We start from the raw sequence: 14,331 nt of genomic DNA, 5'->3' as shown, positions 1-14,331 counted from the left end.
ATATGAGTCGCTTTTAGAATATTCCTTTCATGTTCAGGTTTTACATGTTACAGAACATAGATCGATTAACAGCACACGTCATTACATCCCCACACCACGCCGTCCGACGTTCCCTCCAGAATTTCACGTATCGACATACAGTTGGTCTTCGTTATGGAACCGTATACAGTTTTGGGTGTTTTTATTTTTAATTTTACGTAAGCTTCAAGTGCAGTTAATTATTTGTCATGCTGTACGTGCAAACAAACGACTGCTTGAAGCCGTGAGCTGCGTCCGAAACCGTATACTTACCTACTATATTGTATATAGAAATACGTGCATTTCACCTTCTATATAGCAGGTAAGTATGCAGTTTCGGACGCAGCCGTGCTGTCTTGTTTGCCGTCAAACAGTTGAGCGCTGCCGTGTGTGATCATGTCCTGTCGCAAAATACGGTGAAAACTCCCACACGACGTTAATAGTGTGATTAAAGTGTGTACATGTCTGTAATGCACTTCGATAATGCGATTAAATAGGAATACTCCACATATCTGAATTCGATTTGTGTTTATTTCGAGTATGACTTTAGTCAGATTAAGGTCATCAATAATCGCTGTTTACATGCTAGTTTCTTAATCAGAGTATTGTCTTAATCAGGTTAATATCGGATTAGTGCTGTCCATGTAAAACGTACTTATAGAGGAAGTGTCAGTTTCTTCTCTCACCCTTAGTTGCTGACTTTTCGATGAATTTGAAAGCATGGTGTGAACAGCACACTACAACCTAAAAATAAACACATTGCGGTTGTATTGCTACATATTGCACTGCGTTACTAGACATTGCATTACTTTATGCAAGCTGACTATAGTGGGCTCATGTGGAAGCCATGTTCCCCACTGAATATTCCATCACAAACTTTTGAGATTCAGCAAGACGCTCGCATTTAGAAATAGAACGGTCACACAAAGGGCGATGAGATTCTCGTTTGGTCATGGAGAGCACCAATGGAAACAAAGCAAATTGCCCCTCTGACTCGGGGAAGACTCGCTGAGCCACAGCTGTCTATCGATACCCCGGCTACTTTCGGAAAGTTGCAGGGAAAATGGCCAAGTGCACTTTTAAAGCGCAGGCATTATTAGGGCGTCGCGGTGGTGCAGCGGGGAGGTTAACGTTGCTGCCTCACAGCTTCGAGGTCCGCAGTTCGATCCTGAGCTCGGGTTACTATCTGTGTGGAGGTTCTCTGCATGTTCTCCCAGTGTAGGTCTGCGTGGGTTCTCCAGTTTCTCCTCACTTCCTGAATACAAGCTGCTTGGTAGAATGCCTACGCTAGGTGTGAATACGTGTGTGTGATGGACTGTCACCCCGTTCGGGACGTATGCACTCCCATCTTGCGCCCAGCGTTCCCGGGATAGACTCTGGATTCACTGTGACCCTGACCAGGATAAATCGGTTACTAAATAATGAATGAGTGAAAGACTTAATCTCAGTCACTCCAGTGGAAAAATGAAGTCCTACTCCTAACAAGCTCTCAAACAAAACTCCTGCATTTCTGTTAAGGGTCTTCAGGAGAAGTGACATAAATAAAAGCCATTTGGGATAAATAGTTCAGAGCTTCTTGTGATATTGTCTGTAAACGGCTGTTTGAAAGGCTTATGATATATAAATAGTGTATATAAATAGTGATTAGACGTACTAATGGAGAATACAAGGCCCAAGGCAAGAGGTGGAAATTTTAGAGGGGGGAATTATTTTATTTTTCTTTCTTTTTGGTTTAAGGAGAGCTTCTTGTTTTAAACCCCTGAGTTATTAACGACTCGGTGCATCGCTGGTGTACTTATGAAAACAAACACGGTGTCGGGTCGTGTGTAATTTTGTGAACTTGAAGCTCTTACCCGCAGATTCGCCAGTGTTGATCCAGTCCGGGTTTGCGACGCTTGCTATGGCAAATATATCCGCAGCCAGAAAGAGACACCCTGAAATGATGGTCAGTTTATCCATGTCAGTTTGTGTGGAGGTGAGCTGCTGAGGGGAATTTGTCCTGAAAAGTGCGAGTGGTTCAGGGGAGCGGTTTTAGCCCGAGCTCTCCGGCTTGAGAAACGCTCAGACGCGGTTTAGCCACATCACTGCGCGGCTTGCGTTCCGTCCTGCTACTATATGGTCCACCCGCGAGACAAGAACCGCGTTTACATCTCAGGACACGGCTGTTAGCGTTTGTGTATCCGTTAGGAAGTGGTGTGTCGCTGCTGAGGGCCCGAGACTCATTCGGTGCAGCGGCATTCGGTGAGCGCGGCTAGCAGGAGCAGCGTTAGCTAGCACAACACGGCCCCGGTGTGGGGATCCGAGCGCCGGACGGCGGGCCTACAACCACTCGACACCCGAACACCCATCTGGAAACGCGTTTGAAGGCGACGGTTTCAGCCGTGTGACCGATATGCGATACGCGAGAAAGTCAGAATGACGCGGAGAACGCTGTTTGTTGATCCCGAGCGATACCGTTATGCGAGCGGAGATCCATCCTCCTCCTCCTCCTCCTCGGCGGTGTGTTCATGCCCCCTCCTACTCGCTCCAAGCTCCTCTGCTGGAAGCGCATCTGCACGCAACGCGAGCTAACGCCGGAGCATCGAGACGAGCCGCGGATGCGCTACGGAACCGCTTCAGGGTTGTGTCGAGACTCCTCATTTAGTGACGACTTGATCAAAATACTATCTGACAATTTAAATAAAATTTAAATAAAATAAAAAAAACAACGGAAAGGGAATAATAATAATAAAAAAATTCTCCTGATACACTTCTCAGATGACATCGAGTAGCCAAATCACCCCCAACGCAGCTTTGTGACATCAGACGCACAACAGCCTCCGACGTCACGTTTAGGCAAATGTGTTCACGCGAGATCTCAAGGGTGCTTATTATTATTCCAGAAACGACACGACTTGTTAAAACAGTTTGAGTCCAGGATATACACGTCGTGGAGGTAAAGATTCAGTGTAAAGGCACAGTTCAGAGAGAAGTAAGAATTGTTGCGATCGCTTATGACTTCGAGGTTAGGGCTCTGAGCTACTGGTCAGAAGGTTGTGTGTTTGAATCCCAGGGCAATCAAGCTGCCAAAGTCTGGACACTGACCAGTGCCCTTAATCCTGATCTGCTTTGCTCAGCTGTAAGCTGCTTTGGATAGCAAAGTGCTTGCAAAATGAGCAAAAAAAAAAAAATACAATCTTACCTCACCACGAATGTAGTCAGTGCGCTGAGATGGTTGGTATATGACATTAGTTTATTGAAGGATGCACTGAAGTAACCCTTTTAAAAAATGAAAAAGCATAGACCTCCATTATTTGCTAGGTACAGACATCACACACAAACCATATTGTTTCAGACAAACTACTTTTAGTGTAGGTGGCATGGTGGTGCAGTGGGTAGCATTGCTGCTTCCCAGTTCTACTTCCCAGTCTCTGGTTTAATCCTGAGCTCAGGTGTGGAGTTTTGCATGTTCTCCCTGTGTCTGTGAATAAATAAATAAATAAATAAAACAAGCAATGCATTGTCATTGGAAGCTACAGAGTCAGTCCCATTGACTCCAGTGTAGAATCTGCTGACAGCAAGCCAAGCAATTCACAGTAATAGTTCATTATGTAGTGTAGTAACTATACTGTATGATACATAATAAAAGTTGCTTTATTTCAATAAAGCCTAGCACAGAGGTCTATAATGCTGAAGTTGCTCCATTTGGAGACGACGTATACAGTGAAAAGGCTCATGAGAAAACTCATTAGGATATATAAACGTCCAGATCCAAGCAGTTTGTGATCTGAGGAGTACTGTAAGAGGGTGTGAAGATGAACTGTGTCAGCACTGAGTCAACAGCAGTTCTGCTCGCTTTGCTTTTGCTTTTGCAAGGTCCTGTTTAGAAATATCAGCTTCAGCTTACAACCCTCACCTGACTGAGCAAGTGCAGCTCTGATCACTTACAACCAAAAGAAACAAATGAACACTAAGTACCACAGGCAGAAACTGACATTCTGCTTCAATTGTTCATTTACAGATTTTTGGATGGCCTTCCTCTGTAACTTTTACTCCTCTGCAAATATTTGAAAAGAAGCTGGCAATTATCGAGATTAATTCTATTTTTTTATATTCATGTACTGCGTATAGGTTTATACATTTTTCTCCCCCATTAACTGCACAAAACATAAAATTGTATTTTTTTTTCAGGTAGAAGTTCATTAGAATCATATTGAATCATATACTATTGGATATCACTGGAAAGTTAACATCCTAAAAACATAATATTGTGTAATTCATTCATAGGCGTCACAGACATTGTCTGTTTTACTAGCAAAATAGCTTTAGCTGTGTGAATTGTTTGCCCAGAAGGGGGCTCACACCCCTCCCTTTTCTAATCACCCAGCTCACCAGCAGCTAAACACAGAGTCATGATACTCTACACACAGAAACCCAATAGTGTACGGACTAATCTCAGACTTGAGGCAATAAAAGAAATTGTTTGTTAATACTAATCGAAAATGTCCGATAAGTCGATTTTCATTCCGCCGGTGGAATGATACGCCAGTGTACTGTGAGAAAGGGTTTAAACAACACAACGTTACATACTGAAAGATTAAATGTTTCCAGGGGTTTTGTTTGTTACTGACATTACGCTTATCTGTTTGTTTGTTTTGGCTCTGCCCATGAGTCATTTTTCTCAGGTTTCAAAGGAAGCGTGTCCACAGCATTTCAGACACAGGATCACAGGCCTTAAAGCCAGACTCAATGCCTTAAAGCCATATTTTGATGAAACTGTTATGTGAAAGTATGCCAATTGCTTGTCTTATCCCAATACTATCAAAAGTCTTTCGTGAAATTTATTTGTTAAAACAACTTTTATATACAAGTTATTGCATATTTAATTATCTATGAAGCATCATTTCCATATTTTGATTCATTTTTAAATGATTATAAAGATTTTAAAAACTTACATTGATGTTGACCTTCAACAGAAAGTTTCATTTCAGTATGGATTTAAGAACTTCTAATAATGCCTCCCAATGAAAATTCTAATATTGTCTTAGTGGTTAGCACGTTCGCCTCGCACCTCCAGGGTTGGGGTTTCGATTCCCACCTCTGTCCTGTGTACGTGGAGTTTGCATGTTCTCCCCATGCTGCAGAGGTTTCCTCTGGGTTCTCCAGTTTCCTCCCCCAGTCCAAAGACATGCATTGTAGGCTGATTGGCATTTCCAAATTGTCCACAGTGTGTGAATAGGTGTGTGTGTGTGTGTGTGTGTGCCCTGTGATAGGTTGGCACCCCATCCAGTGTGTCCCCCACCTCATGCCCAGAGTTCCCTAGAATAGGCTCCAGGCTCCCCGCGACCCTGTGTAGGATAAGCGGTACCGAAAATGGATGGATGGATGGATTCTTTATCATAATCCATTCTGTAATTCAGAACATTTATTATAGCATCAAGGGACAGCCAATCAAGGCCAATAAAAACCTTAGATAAGATCCAAAAGGAAAATGTAATTAAAAAAACGTAAATGTAAATCTTTAATATGTAATAAAATAGAAATGTTCTTATAGCGCCACATGTAAAATACCACTGACTCAACAGTAAACAGCATTAAGGTTGTTTTATATAATGTTATGACACTTTAAATTAACAGGCCAGAATCAGCGTAAGAGGCACTGATTAGCAAGATACGTATCTTAGACCATCCATTTTCTCACATTTACAGACATCTCCCCAAAACTCTCTGAGCAGACTAAAGACATCAGCTTGTGTTTTACTTTTCTTCTGGTTTTATTCCATGTGCTAATATGGATTATTTTGCAAAAGAATATCACTAATTTTTATTCCCATTCAAACCCTGTGATCAGAAACACAGAGATCTTTCTGCTACCATGAGCTCACCTCCATGATTAGAGCTTTGGCCCCGGTCATATCAGCTCCTTTGTGGACGTTGAGGTAAAATTACAGCAGGAAGGATAATGTTTAGCCTGCGTACTGTATGAACAGCAAGACTGCACTGCAGATCTGGAAATACGCCATGCAATGACATCTGATATGTCTGCCTCATGTACATATACAGAACATCTCCGAGAAATAGAATAGCACTGCAGGGTAAAAACTCCACCTCCAGAAAAAAGACTAGAGTTATTCGAGGTGATAAATGTAGCACAGTGACTAATTACATAAGGCTATTCATGTACTTACTCCAAATAACTCCATCTCCATCTGTGCATCTCCAGCTGTGTATGTATGTGTGTGTGTGTTTTAAAATCCTATTAAATTTACAGAAAGGGGGCATGATGGGGTCAGGGGTTCAAATCCCACCTCCACAAGGAGTTTTTCTCCCCATGTTTCGGGGGTTTCCTCTGGGCACTCCAGTTTCCTCCCCCATTCGAATCATGCGTTGTAGGCTGATTGGCGTTTCCAAATGATCCGTAGTGTATGAATGTGTGTTTGTGATTGCGTCCTGTGATAGGTTGGCATCCCGTCCAGGGTGTCCCCCACCTTGTGCCCCGAGTCCCCCTGGGATAGGCTCCAGGTTCCCTGTGACCCTGTGTAGGATAAGCGGTATGGAAAATGGATGGATGGATGGATGGAGCTTCAGAGAAAGAGAAAGAGAAAGAGAAGCTGGTGAGGGAATGACTGTTTATTGCTGCTCTAAAGTAAGCAATAAGGAATTAACTTGTCACACAGACATTACACAACACTATCATTAAATGTCATTATAAATGGTTAAACCAGTTGAAAGCATTGGCAAATTGCTGTGGTATAAGAGGAATAAAACACTTCAGGAAGTGCTATTATAGCGAAATAGTCAACCCTGTAACTGGAGGGTAGTAATGGGACTCCACTTTATTGCTTTCCTATAACAGGAATTCCTCGTCACGTTTTATTTTTTACATGACACACCCATTGTAACATAACTGGGAAATCTGACCATTCATTTTATCATTGCTCAACGGCAAGGAATGATAGTTTAGCTGGCTAACACTGAAGGAATTTCCTTGGCCCATCTGACCACAACGAATAACAGCATTGGATTTCTTCAGTTCATTATTAGCTACTGTCAGCTAATGATACTGAATTTGGAACTCTTGTGTACTTCATAAGATGTAGCCTGTTGTTATATTAGCTATAACTTTTTTCCCCTAGCATTTTTCTCGTTACTCAGGACATACACAGCCACATTATGACATTTTCCACAGTTGAGGATTAGACTGCCACCTCCAATAAATTCAGTATTGATATCCTGACCACACCACTGTAAAAGATCTGGCTGCATCCTTGTCCTTCAATGTGTTTGAAAATCACTTTGTCATGCAAGCCACCTTTTCCTCTTTTAAATTCCACTATAAACATACAGAGACTGTTATGAAGCAGAACACACATGCTGAAACAAATATTCACAACTCATTACTCAGAAAATCCAGACCGTAGGCCATATGTTCTCTCGATGACATCACGCTGAAGGCCGACAGCAGGCAGCATTGAGAGGAATGAATTCGCTCTGTGTTCCAAAAGGCATCACAAGACAACAAAATGAGATCAACTAACCTCAAACTGCTTCCTTCAGTTTCCTTGACAGATCCTAAATACAGACACTCTTTAGTCAGAAAAAAAAAACAAAAAAACAATGGAATTGTGTGCTTATGTGTAAAAGTTTGATTTTGTAGCTTGGGGATAAATGTGTAGAGATTAACAGTGGTTTTGGACCACATCTCTGTCACATTCCTTACTGAAACTATAGTTCAGAAACCAGTTTATGTACATTCAGCTACAGGGTGTCCCAAAAGTCTCCTTAAATAGGGAAAATTAACACTTTTCAGCAAAACGTCTTCCAAAAATGTTCATACATGGTTTAGATTATATACATATGTGGGTTTTTTCCCAGATAGCCTTAAGAATGCCTTTGACAAAAGAAGAACATACAGAAATCATTCTCATGGCTGGATCAGGAAGCTGCTGCAAGGTTGCGATGGACTTTAACAGGAAACATGGCGAGCACATCACACAAACGACACTGTTTCCAAACTCATTAACCAATTCAAAAAGACTGGAAGTGTTGAGGACCGACCGAAAAGTGGACGTCCACGAACACCCAGTGACGAAGACACAATCGACATGGTGCTGGTAAACACAGTCTCCTAATGTTTGAAGACTTTTGGGACACCAGGTAGATTTAAGCAGAGTCCCACAGAGGGCTGAATTAGAATTGGTTTTCATACCAGTTTCAACTGCAGACATGATATTCAATACAATAAGCCCAAATATAGCAGCAGATGATTTTTTTTATTTATTTACATGGCTGTAACATGAGGCTGGGGTCTACTACAGGGTTTCTCAACCTTTCGCCCACTGCAACCCACATTTTTTGAATGGCAGTCATTCATGGCCAACCTGTCAATTACTAATTGAATCTGTTTCTGTTCAGTAAAACCGTACTTGAGAACACATTTAGCTGCCTTTGAAAAAGAAGTAGTCTCTGTATCAAATACAGGCTTTCTTTAACAAAAGAAAAGACGCATTTTTCCAGACATTGAATTGTGTTCAGGCTAGCACGGTGCATTGAGCTAGTGCATACGTACTGTAAGAGCAATGCTACATAAAGAGACCTTGATTGAGGTCTATGATTGGACAGCTAATAAATGACATCAGCCTTTTACATAAACCTTGAGATATGAACATGATTCAACAATAGAGGTCACTGTTACATTTATTACATTTACAGCATTTGGCAGACAGCCTTATCCAGAGCGACTTACACTTATCTCATTTATACAACTGAGCAGTTGAGGGCCTTGCTCAAGGGCCCAGCAGCGGCAGTGATTTGAACTCATAACCTTCCGATCAGAAGTCCAATGTCTTAACCACTGAGCTACCACTACCCCAACTCGGTCTCCTAAACATTGCAAGTAGTAGTTTGTACTCATGACGGAAAGAGCTCGAGACCCAGCAGACAATGATCCACAACTTACTCAATAACAGTTGCAACTGAATAGAGTTTCTATTCTAACATTAATCCATATAAGAGTTGAACATGGGGTACTAAATGGTAAATGGTAAATGGTCTGCACTTATATAGTGTTTTTATCCAGAGCACTTTTCACTGTGTCTCATTCACCCATTCACCTACACACTCACACACACACCAATGGTAGCAGAGCTGCCATGCAAGGCGCTAACTTGCCATCGGGAGCAACTTGGGGCTCAGTGTCTTACTTGGGGTACTAGGTAGCGTTGCTTCCTCACAGCCCCACGATCACCAGTTCAAACATCATCGTGGCTCTGCCTGTGTAGAGTTTCACATATTCTTCCTGTGTCCTTGTGGGTTTCCTCCTGGTTCTCCGGTCTCCTTCCACCTTCCAAGATACATTACATCACATACCGTTAGTTGTAAATGTGTGTGCATGCTGCCCTGTGAAGAACTAGCGTCTCATTCAGGATGCGTCACTGCCTCACGCCAAGTGTTCCTGGGATAGACTCTGGATCCACCACCACCATGATTGGGAATAAAGCAGTCACTGAAGATGAATGAAGGAACCGATACGTTCTCTCTTTGTCATATCCTTTCTCCTAAGTTTTTCATGGCACTCTCTGTAGCACTTCATTTGTAATTAATACTTAGGTTATTAACCATTAACCCATGGCGTCCAACCTTTTCTAACTGGAGGCCTGATGGAGATAAATATGGAGTCACACAAATAATAAAGAACCATTACATTCCCTTTAATGCCAATGACCAACATATTGGGTACAAACATATTCTTCTGTACTGCTATGTAAATAAAGATTTTAGTGTTCACTAATATTATGTTCCTTCATCATATCATCTGATTACTGATAAATGAAACAAAATACTTTCTTCTGAATGAAAAGAATTTATTTCTCTAGGTAGCCGTATTCACCTGCGTTCACGTTCTGTTTGTCATGTTGAGCTATAACATGTTGGGCTATAACATTACTATAACATGTTGGGATAGACGAGAAACACGAGCGGTTTTAGATGGAATTATAGCGACACCCAGTGTTCAAACCTGGAACTACATTCTAAAACGCCCAAATAATAACAAGTAGTCTGCGTCCCGGTGGCTTAGTGGTTAGCACGTTCGCCTCACATCTCTAGTGTTGAGGGTGCGATTCCGCCCTGTGTGTGCGGAGTTTGCATGTTCTCCCCGTGCTGCGGGGGTTTCCCCCGGGTACTCCGGTTTCCTCCCCCAGTTCAAAGTGTCCGTAGTGTATGAATGGGTGTATGTGAGTGTGCCCTGCGATGGATTGGCACCACGTCTTGTGCCCGATGCTCCCTGGGCTCCCCGTGACCCTGAAAGGGATAAGCGGTATAGAAGGTGGATGGATAGTCTGCAAGACTACAAACCACACCTATTTATTACAAGAAACGCCCATAAGCAAATCACACTACACAACATTACCATGCACGCGAATTTCGTCAATTTCCCTAACCATGTAAACTTGTAATAGTGGGCGTGGTTTGTAATCCTGACGGATGTTGGATACACTTGTAAATAGCAGGCTAGTTTTAATGTTTTATTTATTTATTTAATACATATCTTGGGAAATAGAATATAGTATATGAGAAAATATTACAAACAAAAATAATACCTGCCTGAGTGTCCACCATTTCTACCAGTTAAATTTTGTTCCCCTCGCATTGTTTTTTTTCTCTCTCTCTCTCTTTCGTCTGGTTCAGAGAAAATATCTAATCTACTACTTAGCTCTTTAAATGTCTAGTTAAACTAGATTTTTAAAAAAGTAGCCGCTAGGTTTAACAAGTAATCGTTTGTAAAGGTAAACGTAAATGTAAAGTGAATATGGGTGTAATACCGCAGAGCTCCGGTAGCTGGCAGTAACCGCTCAGTGAACACAGAGTGCAGACGACGCAGAAGAAGTCGACTGTTCCGCGTAGAACCGTAAATTAGCGTTATAGCTAAGTAAAGCGCGGTTGATTATAACACCGTGTGGATTAATCGCGCCAGTTTATTTCTACATTATCATCAGTTAAATTGGTGCTTTGTCCTCCGTGAAGCACACGCCGAGAGGACGACTAGATTATTCATCCGAGGAAACTTTATTCTCAGACAGGAATAATGGTAAGCAGAGTGTTTCCCTCCTGCATGGTTACCGATAACTTTATGACCGGTGGTTAATCTGCTAGCGGGCTATGGAGTATTTCATATAACTAGTTAAAGAAGAAATTATTTATTATGAAAATATCACGCGTATACCAGAAGAATGAATTTTATTTTGCGTAAGTGAATTTGGGTCACTCTATAGTTTCGAGTTAGATTTGATTAGTACAGTTAGCATTTGAGCGTCACCCACGTGCTCTAGAAAGCAGCTCTGTGCTCCAGGTAATTTCATCGGTGCAGATTATTAAACGGCTGGTAATAAATTGTGCATTCAAATTTTATTCATCCAATATTTATTCAATCCTTTTTCAGACCGAACCGGAAGTCAACCCAAAGGCGTATCCTCTGGCAGACGCCACTTTAACTAAAACCATCCTGGATTTGGTGCAACAAGCTTCCAACTATAAACAACTGAGGAAAGGAGCTAATGAAGGTAAAGTAGCTGGGTTTAGGAAGTACTCCGCTAACAGTTGCTGGTTCTCTTAACAGTTCTATAACATTTCTATGACCGGAACTTTATGGGAACCCGCAGTAGTTTTGAGAACTTTCCTCGGTGTTCCCAAACAAGCTTGTAGTGACCCGGGATGGTTCTGGGAACGGTTCTGTAACGTTAGAGAAACGTCCTCTAAACCAGAGCTTCTCCACCTTTTGTGAGCTCTGGATGGCGAACAATGCACAACAATTATAGGCTATATATTCAACAGTCATTGCTATGTGTTGCTTAATGTTATTAATATTTAACGTGAATAATATTAACATTGAACATTTCAAATTGAATCAAAACATTTCAAGATTTTTTTTTTTTTTACATTTTATTGCTAGTGAGACATTTAATTTGACTCTGAATGATCTTTTGTTTATTTTATCCGTCAATGCGACACTTAAACTTGTTTACCGCCCATAGGTTTTTTGCAAATTATCATTTCATTTGTAAAAAACAAATTGGTTAAATTTAAAACATATCTTTAAATTGTTCTTACATTTGATGGATGTGATATTTTATTGTATTTTGATATATATATTTTTTAAATATACATTTTACAAACTTTCCCATGGACCCCCTGCAATTACACCACTGACCACTAGGGGTCCGGTTGAGAACCATTCTCTAAACCAGGGGTGTCCAATCTTATCCGGAAAGGGCCGGTATCGGTGCAGGTTTTCATTCCAACCAAGCAGAAGCCACACCTGAGTCTATTCAAAGCCAAGATCAGCTGATTAAACGGGTGGAATCAGGTGTGACTCCTGCTTGGTTGGAATGAAAACCTGCACCTACACCCTTTGTGAATAAGATTGGACACCCCTGCTCTAAACCATCCCTATGCCAAACTGTTTAAATTACTATTAAACCACAAATACAAATTTAACTCTGGTTTAACTCACAAACATTAAGAGTGCTAAGCCAGTGGGGGGGATATTTTATTTGAGTTTGAATGTGTCCACATGCCCACTGAGAATTTATTTTATACTGAAATTAAATATTTGAAATTTCTGTAGCCAAAATTATTTTTTGGTTGTGCAGAATATGTAAAGCTATAATACAGAATATTTTTCTCTGCATTCCCTTTTGATCAGTGGCCCATCTGTTGTATTTTCTATTTGTAATGTAGGTTAACTGTTTCTCTTAGAGGTCAGCCGGTTTGCCACCGATTGCTGGAACTACTGATAGCTTATCCCTCAGTGTGGGAGCCACTGAGAAGGATCCGCTGTCATTATACAGTAAAAGAGCGGCCTCTAGAGGCGAAACATAAACTGACAAATTTTGTTATTTGAAGTTTTTTTTTTTTTTTAAATTAATTTTGGGTGTTGCTATTTTTTGTTATTTGGAGTGTAATCAGAAAGTATATGCCACTTTTTACATGTACGCTAGGAAGAGCGTACAGTACACGTGACATAAATTTCGTCATCAACAGAGTACGCTCGCACTTTATGCACCCCTCAAATTTTCTTTGTTCGCACGTGTGCATTTCATTCTTTTGCACTACTTAGTTGTTCCACAAGGTGGCAACAGTGAGCCAGGGCCGTTGATTCTCAACGAATTTACTTTTCTGAGCCAATTGTCTAATCGCATGATTTGTTGAGGCAGTCACATGACTTTTTTTTTTTTTAAGATGCGCATTGCGGGTTTTATTTGGTAAATGTTTTCATCTTAGTTTGTATGCATGTCTTATCGAATAAAATATCCGCCTTATTTGAGCACTAAAGTTTGCTCATTTTGGAGAAATAGGAACATTTCCAGAAAGTTAGTTTGTAGTTACAAAAAATAATACCTAAAAACAATCTTTGGCAGAAGTTCATTGTTGGCTGTCAGATAACTATAAGAAAATGTGTTTGTTTTAAATGCTGGGTTTTAACGATCCCAAAATGTTTCAGGAACAGTACATACTTTGTTTTAACCAAAATAGAACGTTTTCAGAATGTTATGAAATGGTTCTCAAACAACCAAAGGGGAACCAATGCTAAAGTTAAGGACACTAAACTCAACTGTGTTTGCTAGGTAACTAGTGACTGGGTTGAACTTCAGTGGTAATCCATATGTAGTATTGATTCATCTTTTTTTCCTCTTTCGTTCAGCCACCAAAACTCTCAATCGTGGGATCTCGGAGTTCATAGTGATGGCTGCTGACGCAGAGCCGTTGGAGATCATTCTTCATTTGCCGCTGCTGTGTGAGGATAAGAACGTCCCGTACGTGTTCGTGCGCTCCAAGCAGGCCTTGGGCCGAGCATGTGGAGTGTCCCGGCCTGTAATCGCCACCTCAGTCACTATAAAGGAGGGTTCACAGCTCAAGCCTCAGATCCAGTCTCTGCAGATGGCCATTGAGAGACTGTTGGTCTGATTGGGCCTTGGGGGAACTAGAAAAAATGCTAACTGCAGTTTTGAATGAGCTTGTTTAATTTTTTTTTTCTTCCTTTTTTTTTTGAAAACACTGAAGTGTTTGTCATGTTTTAATTCAGATTATCCTTAAATTTCCCTTTTCAGTTGTACTAATCACTTTAAAGTGATGTATACATTGACACTTCATACATTTGGTTTCGTTTTACTTTTCTTTTTTTCTTTTTCTTTTTTTTTTTAAACTTTTGTAAAATCTACTGATCCCTGTTTGAACACTTTCTGCAGAAACTATTTTCCATGCTTGTAATAAATGAAATGTTCACCTACACCTTGTGCAGTTGCTTTAAATTCAGAGTCCTGTATAGATGGCGTT

At 40.9% G+C, this 14,331-nt stretch overlaps 2 protein-coding genes across 2 annotated transcripts in view; one reads left to right on the top strand and one right to left on the bottom strand.

The window, feature by feature from the left end:
- Positions 1-3,395, bottom strand: part of mosmoa (modulator of smoothened a) — a 48,874-nt gene extending 45,479 nt beyond the window's left edge. The window contains exon 1 of the mRNA XM_053613042.1: positions 1,872-3,395. Coding sequence (XP_053469017.1) covers positions 1,872-1,977 — 106 coding nt within the window. The 5' untranslated portion in view covers positions 1,978-3,395. The remainder of the gene's footprint in view (positions 1-1,871) is intronic.
- A 7,482-nt stretch (positions 3,396-10,877) lies between these two features.
- On the top strand, positions 10,878-14,284 carry LOC128600480 (NHP2-like protein 1). Its single transcript, XM_053613018.1, has 3 exons — positions 10,878-11,086; positions 11,438-11,558; positions 13,700-14,284. The coding sequence occupies exons 1-3, from the start codon at positions 11,084-11,086 to the stop codon at positions 13,960-13,962; spliced, it is 387 nt and encodes a 128-aa protein (XP_053468993.1). The 5' UTR covers positions 10,878-11,083; the 3' UTR covers positions 13,963-14,284.
- The last annotated feature ends 47 nt before the right edge of the window (positions 14,285-14,331 follow it).

This window comes from Ictalurus furcatus, chromosome 2 (genome assembly GCF_023375685.1).
Source record: "Ictalurus furcatus strain D&B chromosome 2, Billie_1.0, whole genome shotgun sequence".
In the NCBI taxonomy this organism is placed as follows: Eukaryota; Metazoa; Chordata; class Actinopteri; order Siluriformes; family Ictaluridae; genus Ictalurus; species Ictalurus furcatus.
The sequence above is the reverse complement of the archived record's forward strand: the minus strand, read 5'-3'. Positions and strand labels throughout refer to the sequence as shown.